This window comes from Ceratotherium simum, chromosome 1, assembly GCF_057802395.1.
Source record: "Ceratotherium simum simum isolate JZ-2026a chromosome 1, ASM5780239v1, whole genome shotgun sequence".
NCBI classification, from domain to species: Eukaryota; Metazoa; Chordata; class Mammalia; order Perissodactyla; family Rhinocerotidae; genus Ceratotherium; species Ceratotherium simum.
The window spans coordinates 21,502,018-21,516,344 of record NC_141900.1 but is presented as its reverse complement, the minus strand read 5'-3'; the positions used below and the strand labels follow the sequence as shown (position 1 = coordinate 21,516,344).

The window sequence follows — 14,327 nt, the reverse complement described above, 5'->3', positions numbered from 1 at the left end:
AGTTGATTCTGACTTGTTTAGTTGGGATTAATAAAAATTTGCATTTCAGAGTATTGGAAAGACATTTAGTAATATAAGCTACTGAATAACCAAGGATAGCCAAGGGAAGACTTTGGTAATCTCATCTACAATTCATACAATATTTAGGTATAAAAGGTATTCATTTTGCAGCTTTACTGAGGTATAATTGACAAATAAAACTTGTATATATTTAAGGTGTAGAACTTGCTGTTTTGATATATGTATACATTGTGAAATAATCACCACTATCAAGCTAATTAACATATCCATCACCTCACATTAAAAGGTATTCTTAAAATGATGAAAAATATCTAGGTAGGTTAAACACCTCATTCACTTTATGGATTTGCTTATTGAACTTTTTATATCTCTCCATATCACAGTTTAAATAAACTTTCACCAGTCCTTATTACAAAGGATTAAAAAATTCCAAAGAGTTTGGGATCTGAATGAAGTGAATACAGTGCCTACCATCATGATCCAATGGCCCTTAGAGAACATAGCCACACTTTCTACCACTCACTGTTCTGAGAGTGATGAACAGCAGAAAAACTGCTGAGCGTGGCAGAAAGCAGCCAAGGTTTTCTGTCCCAACTGCAGGCCTGACCCCTTTCCTCCTGACATAAAACATTTGCCTTTGGTTATATCCACTTCCATCAACCCAACAACAGAGAATTCTAGCATGGCTTATAAATGGCATGCACCCTTTGGGGGCACTACAGGGCATGACTGCTGTCAGCCATTAAGCCTGCCATCTGGCCTTGCTAAATAATCAATGTGTGTGCTCGAAGGGGTATGCCAAGAAGCTCACAGGCCAATGAATATACACAAACGCCTTTATTCTCCCTGCCCCAGCCTGGCCGCCACCATGATTTGTGCACATAGCTGGACCAGCAGCAGCCAAGCTGATACACTCACATCAGCTTCATACTTGCCACTGTTGTCCTACAAGGGCTCCAAAAACTGTGTATTCTCTCCTTGGTGTTCAGGGAATTAAGGCAGTGGTGATGACCTTGTTTATTGAAGCTGGTGTTCCTGGGGGTGAGTCCAGAGATTTGGTTCTAGTCCTGCCATTTATGAGTAGTGTATATTTTGTCAAGTTAACTTCCTTGGCTTCATGCTAATCTACAGATAAAGAACCTATACTTCGAGGATCAGAGCATAAATTCAAATATTATTCCTCAGCCCCAGACTATATATACCATACTCATATTAACATTTTCAACAAGACTTCTTTCATGTGATTCTAGATATGGATTAGGTTTGCAGCTCTTTCTAGATTGTTCAATAATAATTCCTGCAAAAGACTAATTTCCCCTACTTCCTTTCAGGTTTTCAGTCTATTCTGAAATTGTCTCTATTTTCTATTATGATCACCGCTAACAGTAGTTCACAACACACTACCATGTCTGTCTTTAAAATCACTTAGTGGCATTTTGATCAATCCCCCAGAAAGTCACATGGCTAACTCCCTTACCTTCTTCTTGGTCTTTGCTCTGATGTCACCTTCTCTTATTTATTTAATTAATTAATTAATTAATTAATTTATTTATTTATTTTTCACCTTCTCGGTGAGGCCTTCCTAACTTACCTGCCACCCTATTTAAAATTGCAATCTACCTCTTCCCCTTCCAACCAACCATGTAGTCTTATCCTACCCTATTTTTAGTCTTTGTTTTTTCCTATAGCATTTGCCACCTTCTAACATGGTATCACATTTAATCATTTATGACATCTTATATTTATTGTCTCTGTCTTCCTCACTGGAATGTAGGCTCCAGTAGAGTAGGCATCTTTGCTCTGTTCACTGATGTATCCCAAGATCTAGCCTAGAACAGTGCCTGGTCCACTGTAGGCATTCAATACTCCTTGTTGAGTACTGAAAGTTAAATGAATTCACCTCTTTAAACGAACCTAAGGATCTTCCACTTTCAAAACAATTGGGAATATACAGGCTAGACCTCCCTACCCCTGCCCCAGACAGGAGATGAGAAAACTCTGGTTCCTCGTCTACACTGTGACACGTCAGCAGAACTCAGCTAGGGATGTGTTTACAATTACTCATGACCTCAGGATTCAAGGTGAAGGTTAAGGGATTTTATGTCCCAAGAGCATTGAGGGGACTCATTAGTGTTTAGATGGAAATCTAACAACAATTTTCAAATTTCTTAACATGATGGTTCATACATTTTCCAACCTGAGGTCAGTGTAAGGAACACTGCCACACTGCCTCATGGTGTTCCATAGTAAAAGTTCAGGGTAAAAAAGATTTTTCAGGAAAGACAGTGATTTTTCAAGTGTAAAATGTTTAAGGTGACTATTCAGCAAACATTTATCGAGTATCTGCTTTACGCCAAGCATTGTTAGATGTTAAGAAAAACGAAAAAATAAATCATGGTTCCTGCCCTCAAGAAGCTTCCAGTTGGAGGACATGAGTATTTGAACAAATAATTATGACACAACAGAAAGCAATCATGTTAAGAGAGTCAGGCAAGTCCTTACACAGGAGGAAACATGGGAGTTTGTACTTTAGAATTTTCCTTCACTTCTTAGGAGTGATTTATTCTACCCGCCTCAGCAGACACGTCCCTTCTCTTTCATAACTATAACCCTAAATTTGTTATTTTGGGAGGAAACATGTTATTTCTTTATAACCCAAATAATATGAGTTCAATGTAAAAAATCAGAAAATAAAGATAAATTTAAAGAAAAAAATTAAATACAATCTCCCACACTGATCTATTTAGGCTTTTAATTTCACACTGTCTGACCTTGAATAAAACTTTGCTCCAGGAAGATCCCTTCCCTTTATCATTTATTGAGCCTGTAGCTTGTGCAGAGGGTAAGGTCACACAGAGCCTGGATCCACACCTACTTCTCTATGATTCCAAAGTCTTCATAAAGACTTCGTAAATCCAAAAGTAAATGACCACCCACCAGCATTCTCTCCTCGGTCCCAAGAAAGGAAAAGCAGCCCCTGGCATCCAGGAGCTGGCCTGGCACTCAGAGCTGGGCCTTGGTGTTCCCCTGTTGAACACAGAACATCAACTGTAGACAAAGCCACTCAGTGATCGTGATGGATCAAGACAGTCACAGGACCACTTGGTAATCACCTCTGAATACAGACACCATTAGAACATTGTCCAACTCACAATATACCAAGCATCCCCCTCTCTAGGCTAACAGGAATTACTGCTGTTTCTTTACCAATTATAGCTTTAGCCTCGCTCTAGTCTGCCCTCCCTCTGGATAAGATTTATTGAGATCCCTAGCCACAGTATTACCCATAGTATTACTCCCACTTCCTGACAGCATCCAATCCAGAGCAAAGCCCCACTTCCTTAAACCTTAGCCAAAATCATGAAATAAGAGGCCCAAATCTCATAATGATTAACATCCTCTTATTGAGATGCCCCACTGCTCCCCATGGTGTGCCTTCTCCCATACTGGACAGAGCACTAAACCCAACCTGTCAACTATGGTGGTCTTTGGCTGCAAGGCATTGGACACCTATAAATATGTTCTGATGTTACAAGAATGTGTGAGAGAGAGAGAGAACCCATCTACCCATCCTTCCCTTGAGCCTGCTTTCCCCTCTGGTTGCCCTATATCTCTCCTTCTCTTTAATCCTAGAATTTTTTTCAAGCCTCAACTTTAAACACTGCCTCACATTTACTTCTCAACTAACAATAATCTCTCTTCTCTTGACTGTCTGACTTCAAAGCCTGGACAAGAGCTTTCCACACTATAAGGCAGCTTCAGGTGGTCTGGCCTCTCCTGAAATCTTCCTCATTTATAGTCAAATTGCCAAAGACTTCTAATTGCAAAATCTTTTTTTTCTTGTGAGGAAGATTGGCCCTGAGCTAAGATCTGTGCCAATCTTCCTCTATTTTGCATGTGGGTCACTGCCACAGCATGGCTTGATGAGCAGTGTGCAGGTCTGCACCCGGGGTCTGAACCCACAAACCCCAGGCCACTGAAGCGGAGCACGGGAACTTCACCACTATGCCACCTAGCCAGCCCCTAATTGCAAAATCTTAAAGCCCTTTTACATACTTCTTCCTCTCCATTTTCCCAGAAGCCTTTGTCCCTGTGGAACACCTCTACCATGTTAAAATGTCTTCCCTGAGCACCCGCCCCCTTCTCCAACTGAAGCTTGCCCCTTCTCCAGAATTCCCCCTTCTTCCTGCTCCTGCGCCATCACTAGATTTCCACACTGGGCCCCTTCCTCCCTTCTCCTGAGAATCTCCCTGGACGAGCACATTCCTTCCTCAGCATCATTATGCTGATGGCTCTCCAATCTGCCTCTCTTCTCACCAGGCTGCTGGAGAGCCCTGTGGGATGGAAAGCAACTTCATCAGTGCCAACGTGTTGAAGTCCAATTTATTATCTTCTCTTCCAAATACTTCTGAAGTTTTCTCCATTTCTTCCCAATTCCTGGCATCACCATCCACCTAGGCTAGAAACCACAGAGTCGTCCTGGACCCTCTCCCTGTCCTCACTCCCCTTATTGATGACACCTTCTCTAAGCCTCTCTAACACATCCCCTTCTTTCTGGTCTCCAAGACCTCATTTTAATTTAGCTTATAATTTAGCTCTCACCAGGATGACTACAGTATCCCACTACTATGTTTTACTGCCTCCAATTTCTAACTTCTGCAACCCATTCCATCTCCATGCCCAGTTTTCTTTCTAAAACACAATTGTTCATGTCACTCTCCTGCTTCCCACTGCCTACAGAATGATGTTTAAGCTTCTGAGCATGTAACAGAGAGCCCTTCATGACCCCCTCCACTTACCCCACCAGCCTCATGGCTAAGCTATAATGAATTGCTCGGTAGCTTCCTCTTTCCCACATCTATCAGACTATTTTATTTCAATTGTTCATTCATTCATTCAATAAATATTTATTGGGTGCATACTACGCACCAGACATTGTGAGAGGCTTTAGACACTCAGTAATAAAAAGCACAGTCCCTACCCTCAAGGAGCTTATATCTAATGGCAGACAAGGCAAGTGTAATAATGTCCTTATTAGAATAAACAATAAATAGTTGTCAAATGAATGAATGCATGCTCAAATAAGAGATTTCCTTAAAAGGCAGTGTAATGTGATAGCTAATACCATAGGCTACTGGCCAAACTGCCTTGGATCCAGTCACAGCTCTGCCAGTTTCTAGTTGTATGACCATAAGCAAGTTATTCTCACTGTGCCTTTGTTTCTTCATCTTTAAAATGGACATGATAATAGTTCCTCCTTCAGAAGGTCGCTGTAAGATTAAACGAGTTCACATCTGCAGAGTGCTGAGAGTGGAGTCTGGCACATCATAGTGTCGACTGTTTCCATGTGGATTATTACTTTGCCTTGAGAGTTATGTCACCACGTATGAAAGTCGCCAAGACCAGCTTGAGGAGGAGCTTGAGGGGGATCAGAGATGGTTTTTCAGGAGGAGGTGATACCTAAGCAGAGCCTGAAAACCTGAGTTAGCCAGACAAAGAAGACGTAAAACAGTCCTTCAGGCAAAGAAAACAAGGAGGACACAGAGTACAAATAACACTGGGGTGATCAAACAAGATGCATCACAGGAATTTCAAGGAGCAATGAGACGACAACAAGAAGTGAGGTGGGGAAGGAAAACTGAGGCCAGACTGTAAAAGATTTTTCTTGGATAGCAATAGAGATTTTACCCTGAAGATAAACTATTGCCCTCAGTTGCAATATTGAAGGGTTTTAAGCAGGGAAATGATAGAATCGTATCTCCATTTTAGAAAGCTCGTTATAGCAGCTCTGCTCAGGGTGCCGAGAAAGTGGGGGGCAGGGAAACGACAGAGGAGGCTATTAAGCAATTCCCAAAGGAGGAGATGGGGCCTGGTCTAAGGTGGGTCAGTGGGAACAGGAAGGAGGAGATAGATGGAATCTTCTCTCCTTTTCTCTTAAACTGTGGCTGACCCTTCAGGACTTGCTCCCTGGAATGCTCTGCCTGAAGCCCCAGGCAAACTTAGCTAGCTCTGTGATCCACTGACCTGCCATTTACAGCCCAGCCCTCAAGAGTAGGAAATGGGTCTTTTTCACTTTTAATCCATATTTAGCACTGAGAGCTAGACAGAGTCTTGCAGGTCCTGGATACATGTTTGCAGAATAAAATCCTTCAATGAATGTCTTTTAAAGAAAGGGATCAAGACTATAGACTATCTAAGACATCACTAGTATGTTTTTTGATCTCTTTACTTTTTAAATATGCTTAGCCAGCAATACAGTCCTATAATAATTAATAGCTGTTCTCAAGCTTACAAAGCAAAATTTGCTTTAATTTTTTAAATTAAATTGCTTAATTTTTTTTAAATTTTTTGTTTATTGCAGTAACATTGGTTTATAACATTGTATAAATTTCAGGTGTACATCATTATACTTCTATTTCTGCATAGATTACATCATGTTCACCACCCAAATACTAATTACAACCCATCACCACACGCTTGTGCTGAATTATCCCTTTTGCCCTCCTCCCTCCCCCCTTCCCCTCTGGTAACCACCAATCCAATCTCTGCCTCTATGTGTTTGTTTGTTGTTGTTATTATCTACTACTTAATGAGGGAAATCATACGGTATTTGACCTTCTCCCTCTGACTTATTTCACTTTGCTTAATTTAATTAAAATCAACAAACCTACTGAGTATGTTACAATCGAAAGGCATTGTGCTATGTTATACAGAGACTGTCATTTTTTTCTCTCCGATAAATATATTAGATAATCCTCACTCAATGTATAGAAAATTATTACATGTTAAATTTATGTTATTTCATTTGAGGAGATAATGTTTTAATTGAAAGTAGATATGACTAAAATAATATATGGTTTATAGCTCCAATTATTTCTCTTATTATTCCTGACAGCAGGAAGCCATCACTCTTATTAGTATTCTTTCCACTCTATCTTAGATGGATTGATATGATTTCGATTGATTAGATGCTGTTGAAAAGCTCCACGTTTTCCTTTGGTCCTGGGGTGTACAGCATTTGTAATAACATCCACATCTACCATCATGTAAATCATGTTCATGTGCAACACTACTATATATGGGTTTTTTTTCTCACAATACAAAACTTGTATTCTCACTGGTTGAGAATTTTTTCCCATTGATGTTTCCTGGCTTTTCTTTTCATTTTAAGTGAAAGTTCATTTACACTAAATTCATTTACAATGAATTCATTTACACTAAAATGTATTTCATTTACAATTCGTTTACACTAAAAATTTACACCAATGATTCATTTACACTAAAAAAGACTCAAAAATCCAAGGCTTAAAAGAAATTAGCTTTTAGGCAATGATAAATGTTAATAAAATTAGATATATCTTTTTCTGACACTATGCATTTTTCAGGATATTAATGTTCACTGCTATATGATGTTCTATATTATCAGTAATGTGAATATTTTCATAGTCTCAAAAAAGATACACACTATGATAGACTTCTTGAGCCTACTACAAAGGCTATCACATTTTTGCATTCTCAAAAGTCACAAAATAAAAATCTGTCTAACCCAAGAACACTGATAATATACTTGAAACTATAATTGGAATGCAATTTTCTTTTTCATTTTGGTAACATTGGCTCATAACATTATATAAATTTCAGGTGTACATAATATTTCGATTTCTGTGTAGATTACATCATGTTCACCACCCAAAGACTAATTACAGTCCATCACCACATACATGTGCCTAATCACCCCTTTCATCCTCCTCCCTCCCCCCTTCTCCTCCAGTGACCACCAGTTCAATCTCTGCCTGTATGTGTTTGTTTGTTGTTTTTATCGTCTACTTATGAGTGAGATCCTACAGTATTTGACTTTCTCCCTCTGACTTATTTCACTTAGCATAATACCCTCAATGTCCATCCATGTTGTCACAAATGGCTGGATTTCATCATCTTTTACGGCTGAGTAGTATTCCATTGTGTACATATACCCCACCTTCTTTATTCTAGAATGCAGTTTTCTGATTCAAGAGTTATGTATGTAAACAATCAGAAATTTTCCAGTAATAATCATCAAGTATCACATTACTTAGATAAAGCCATATTGATGATATATATATTACTACAAATAATAATCTGGTATTTTCTTAGGCCTTTCAAAAAGCAATAGAATTTTTCCTCATTTCTCTCCTAAGCCCATTAGATTCTTTTTGGCAGAATGATAATTTCCTTTAAATTCAATTATGTAATTCTTAATTTAACAAATCTCCCAAAACATCACTCTGTAAACAAAAATCGACAATATGTCTATGATGATGGTGAAAATGGCATAACATTTACGAAGATTGGTTTCAAATGTATTCATTTTCAAGGTGCTTACATCAAGGAATATATGTATGGCTGAGAAAAACACGTATTCAATCTATCAACGTTTTTTCAATGGCTGTCATATGCTTGGCACTATGCCAGGTTCTCAGGAATCAAAGAACACTAAGGCATAGTCCCTGTACTTGAGAAGTCCCTAGACTCAGTCTCTCAGGGTGGCACCCATCACTTTTCAGAGGAAAATTCTATGTGAAGCGGTAAATGCTACAATAAAGACACAAACAAAGTTCAGTGGAAGCTCCAGAGGTAGAGGGAACAAATCTGTGAGGGGGCATGGATCCTGGTTTTCAGCTTTTCATGGTGTGTGTGTGTGTGTGTGTATGTGTGTGTGTGTATGCGCATGTGCGCATGTGTGTACCTAGGTGTACATACGTCTGGAGAATTTGGTATGGGTGAGAGTCTGGATGTGTATGAGGCAGTCACAAAGCAGATGTCACTTAATGGGACCACTTAATGTACACTTAATGTATCTAAAATGATACAGCATCTATTCACAAGTCTGAAATTAATAAATAGTGCATGCAGTTGAAACAAGTTTATAGACACTGCGCACACGATCATGTATAACATGATCAAACATTAAAAGCAATAAATAGAAACATTTTCAACACAGTTGACAAGAAATTTAAGTGGTAAATTAAATAGATGTGTTTTTGCAAAATTCCAAAATTACTAAGATTTATTTTTCTAGGACAATTAAATGTAATTCATTAGAAAAAAAGTAATGAAAAGAAGTTAAATTTTCTCTTGGCTTTTTTTGCTCACACTTAGTATTTTCAGAGGTCCACAGACCTTTATCGATAATTACTAAATAAATATTAGGGATATGAAGGGTCAACAATTCCATTTTTAAAGCATCATGATCAAGTAATAGTAATGAAATGCTTACTCAGTACATAGAACACAGAACCTACCATGAACAATTTTGACACAACCAACACGGAGAAGTCAAAGATGATTCTTACCTCCTTGTTCACACAACTGCTGGGCTAAAGCATCTTTAAAAATAATCTGGCCCCTGTGTGTTGCTGTGGCCCTGAAAAAGAATAGGAAAAGGTTAATCTAAATCTCATAATAAGTTTGGCGATAACTTAATGTATTTCGTTTAACTTTTTAAAAACTTCATTTTTAAGAGATATTGTATGGATATAATTTTTAAAAAATGAGTGCATCTGATCAGTGATAAAAATGAACAACAGAGTCAAAGCTTAAACCAAGGCACCTAAGTTGAGAATTATCTTCTGGTTTTACTTTATAAAGATATTATAACATTTGTGGGCTTATTCTGTAAACAGCAGATGTCAGCAAATCCTGGATGGAAGAAAAAGTGTGGAAAGGATGCTTATTAAAATTTCTTATTCAGGAGACCTTGATATAAAATGTTTTGTGGAAAAATAATGATAGTACTGGAGAAAGATGCTCTTAATGTACTTTTTCTGAAATCAATAATCACCATAACACATAAAGAGTTGAGATAGAGAATGACATTTTTAAAAAGTATTTTCAAAAAAAGAGGCCTATTCGGAGCTTTTATAATAACAAAATCTGTCATAATAAAACACACCTTTTCCCCCCACTGGGGCCAATTCACCATTTGAAGGAGATGCGTATCTTTTACCTCCTCTAATCAGAGCTGTGCACATGGATTGGTGAAAAAAATAGCATCCTTGTAGCAGATGTGTTATTCAATGGCTATAATAGGAACTGTCTTATTAAAGGAAGAATTATTTATGCTTTATATATGCAGTGTTTTTCCTTAAAAAGCATTTTTCTGGCACAAAATGTATTGTTTAAACAAATTTAAAACAGAAAAATCATGTCTCTTTAAGATACTTGATTTTAGAAAATAAACCATACGAAATCTTTTTAACAACTAAAAAATACTAACATTAAATCTCAACTTTGGTTCTAGCCAAACCTACCCTAGGACAAAAATAATTTGATTCAGCCATCATTTACTGAAGATGGATTATGTACAAGGCACTGTGCTAGGTCAGAAGAGGGCAAAGATGGCCTTTGCATTTCCCCTCCACATGTGCACCCCTCAGGTAAGATCTTGTCCTTTGTGCGGCCCAATAGGACCTCATGGCTCCCAACGTTTCCTACTCTGGTCTCCACGTGGATGGACTTTCTTCCTCCATGCTGCAGACCTTTCTGATTTCTATCCCCCATTGAATTGTTACTACCCCTAGTGTCAGTCCCCAAGGACTCAACTCGCTGCAAGCAATCTGATAAACCAAGCCATGCTTAAGTGTTAACGGGTGATGTTGCTCCAAGCTAACATATTTCAGCAATGAAACTGAAAATATAATTTAATACACACACACATAATGGCATAATAGTGAGAATTTTGAATGGTGGAAGTAAGATACAATTGGAGAGAAAAATCATTGGACAGCCTTCAACTCACACCCTATGTGAAGTTTATAAGGGTAATCAGCCCTTGTTGTTGCATATTAGTCATTATCAAAATTACAGACAAACAGATGCTACCACTCTACCATATATATTCACATATGTTTATAGGTTTTCCTTTTCTTTTAGAAAGCTGAAAATGAGGACTAAACAAAGGGCCAATCCAAGCCATAAACATGGCCTACAGACTCACTAATCAATTACAGGTTTATGCCCAGAGGGAACATGCAAACTTCATTTACCTAAATACAGTTCATTGTTCAAATCTCAAGCAAGTCAAGAGCCTCTGAGTTCATATACACATCTACTGGCAACACAGCAATCATAAACGTGGTATTTTAATTTGACCTATGCCATGAAAGGGACATATTTTCTGAAATCACTAATCACCAAGAAAAGTCTGACAGTGTACGGTGTTTAAATAATTGCTCATCTTAGTTGTCTTCTGATTGTAAGTATATAACATTCCTATTGTAACATTTCCCATTGGTCCACAAACTTAGTTATCACTGTGCCAACCTATGCTCTCCATTTACACGATGAGGCCAAAGTATCTAGATAAAATTCACGTGACAGAGGTTTTGCCTTTTCCCTGGATTTCAGATACTGAAACATCTGAGTCACTGCACAGCATCTTGTGACTAGTCCACACTGCTTTCCCTATTACTCAGATTCCTGATTTAGGATTTGTTGCTTTCATTCATGTTATTACTTCTGCTACTTTGGTTCAATGAATAAACTTCTGAGAAACAAGAGAATAATTGAAACTGAAGGAACTTTTATCATCTAGTCAAAATTTCTTTAACAGTGGTACTCACTCTTCAACAAATATTATTGAATTCCAATACGTGAAACAGAGGAGCTTTTGAAATTGCTGGTTTCCCTGTCCTCATCCAGCATGCTCCCTACCACCCATTCCTCAAATCTTCCCGGTGCCCTTCTCTGGAATTCTTAGGGCTTTAAAGTGGCAGAGTTTGAAAACCACTGAACTAGTCTAAGTCCTACTGTATATGGATCAGGAAACTGAGTCCAGGGAGGACCTGCTGAAGGTCACACAGCCAACATGTTAATGGCAGGTAGGACCAAGGACCTAGGCCTTGGATTCTTTCCACCACATCAGCAGTTTTCAAAATATGCTCCATACTGGCGCCCTAGAGGTCTCCATGGGAGTCAGAGGGAGGGGCAGCAGGGAGTGCTCCAGGCACCATGAATTCGACCAGAGCACCTGGGCTTTTTATGTTCTAATCATTTAATGTCGTTTGAAGAAAGGATTCAGCAATCAGAAACTGGTTGGAAGAGCACACTACGTGCTTTAATATCATTATCTGAAGTGCTCTGCTTGGGAAAAGTCGAAGTAGTACTAACAATGTGATTGGTATATGTATATATATAAACCACGTATATATATATAAACCATATATATATGGTTATTATTACCATAACACGTATTATGAATTGAAATTTATCCCTTGGTAGGTGGTGTTGTAAGGGCTTTATGTAAATTAACTCAACTAATTCTGATAATAACCCTGCAAGTTAGACACCATTATCCCCATCTTCCCGGGGCACAGAACTATTGTATTACTTGCCTGATGTCACACAACTGTTGGTTAAGCCAGGATTCAAACCCAGGCTGTCAGAGTGTAGAATCCTTGCTTTTAACCATTACATTAAATTGTCATTGATCTGGTTCAAAGACCTGATGACAGCTTTCGGTCTCTTTCCAGAGGGGAGACTGCTTTCTGGGCCTGATCTTTAAAGTCATGCCTCCTCTGGCTTGTGATCTCTACTTCAACTCTTCAGTCCACAGGTCAGCCCTTTTATTTAACCTCCTTTTGGACAAAATTCTTTCCCATTTCCAGCTGGAACCTTGGCCACCTGGCCAGCAATTCTAAGGGGTTTGCCTTTAAAAATACCATTTCTCTTGTCCCTTCTCCTACAGCGCTCTGTGAATCCCTTGACTTCTAATCAGCCCATTGCAGTCCCCCTTTCAACTCTGTGTCACATTTCCTCCAAAGGACTCCATGACCCCTCACATCTCTCCTGTTCTCTACCAAATACAAGAGCACTGGATGCCAGTCTCAGCCACACCACTGCCCAAAGCCTGTAGGGATACACAGGACACATATGTGTGTTGATGGATAATCATCGTGTGCATCACTTTCTTTACTAACCTTTAAATCCCTCAGATAAGAGTTTAATATAAAAATATCCGACACTATAGTAGGTACACGGTTAACAATTTTAAGGGCCTGCATATTAGCATCTTATCTTGAGGAGAAGAAAGAGCAGAAGCCCAGGTGACCAGCAAGAACATCAGTTCCATTGCTTTATCCTGTGAGATGTCTGCTCTATACTCCCCAGGCTGTGGCTGATGTCAATAACAGCAAGCCTACTTTGAACATGTTTAGAGCTATGAAATAACTCATGGTAGTTTACCTACAGAATCACAGCATTTACTTCAAATCTTTTGTGGAGATATACATATATTTTTAATATGAATATAAATTTAAATATCTTATATATTTATATAAAGATAAATGTAACATATAAAAGCTAAAAATAAATAAATTAAATAAATATATATGTATAAGTATAAAAACATAAATATATAGATTTAAATAGAAATATAAAAATATATTTACATACATATTCAAAAATTGATAAAAGCAAAGTAACTCTGAGTTAAAAGACTCTAGAGGTCATGTCCTCCAATTTTTAACCCATAATATATTTTTCTTTTCTTATAAAAATAAAAACATACAGCTATGGTATATGGTGACAGGCCTTATTTTTAGAATTGTTATTTTATGTAATTTATAGTTCTCTTTTTGGGGGAGGTCTATCAAATTTGTGGTGCTAATAACTATGTTGGTACTACTTGCATTTAATTTTCCATAATGAGCAGTAATTTTTCAGAAGAATTCAGAAAATATCCTCATTGTTCACTGTTCTGGGGAGTAGACCAAATTTCTTAAACAAGCTTCTAATAAGTACTTATCATCTTCTTGGGAGATGCCTAGATTTCTAGAGCAAGTTTGCCAACAAGAATCCTTATTAAATAAGTAATTTTAAAATTCCTTTGGACTGTTGTGATCTATCATTTGAAAAGCTCTATAGATTCTAGCAGATGAAGAAAGTTCATTATGATCACCATATTCAGAGCTTGAAATAGCTTTTGTTGTTCTGAATTTAAAAGAATATGCCATACTCTAACTTTTTTTCTTTTTTTTTTTTGTGAGGAAGATCAGCCCTGAGCTAACAGCCGTGCTTATCCTCCTCTTTTTGCTGAGGAAGACCAGCTCTGAGCTAACATCTATTGCCAATCCTCCTCCTTTTTTTCCCCCCAATGCCCCAGTAGATAGTTGTGTGTCATAGTTGCACATCCTTCTAGTTGCTGTATGTGGGACGCGGCCTCAGCATGGCTGGAGAAGCGGTGCCTCGGTGCGCGCCCGGGATCCGAACCCAGGCTGCCAGTAGCGGAGGGCACGCACTTAACCGCTAAGCCACGGGGCAAGCCCTGC

At 38.3% G+C, this 14,327-nt stretch overlaps 1 protein-coding gene across 3 annotated transcripts in view; it reads right to left on the bottom strand.

Moving 5' to 3' along the window:
• RELN (reelin) overlaps nt 1-14,327 on the bottom strand; it is a 490,103-nt gene that overhangs the window by 260,690 nt on the left and 215,086 nt on the right. For all 3 annotated transcript variants that reach the window (XM_087441541.1, XM_004439311.3, XM_087441605.1), the window contains exon 4: nt 9,354-9,424. In XM_087441541.1, the coding sequence (XP_087297667.1) occupies nt 9,354-9,424 (71 nt within the window). The remainder of the gene's footprint in view (nt 1-9,353; nt 9,425-14,327) is intronic.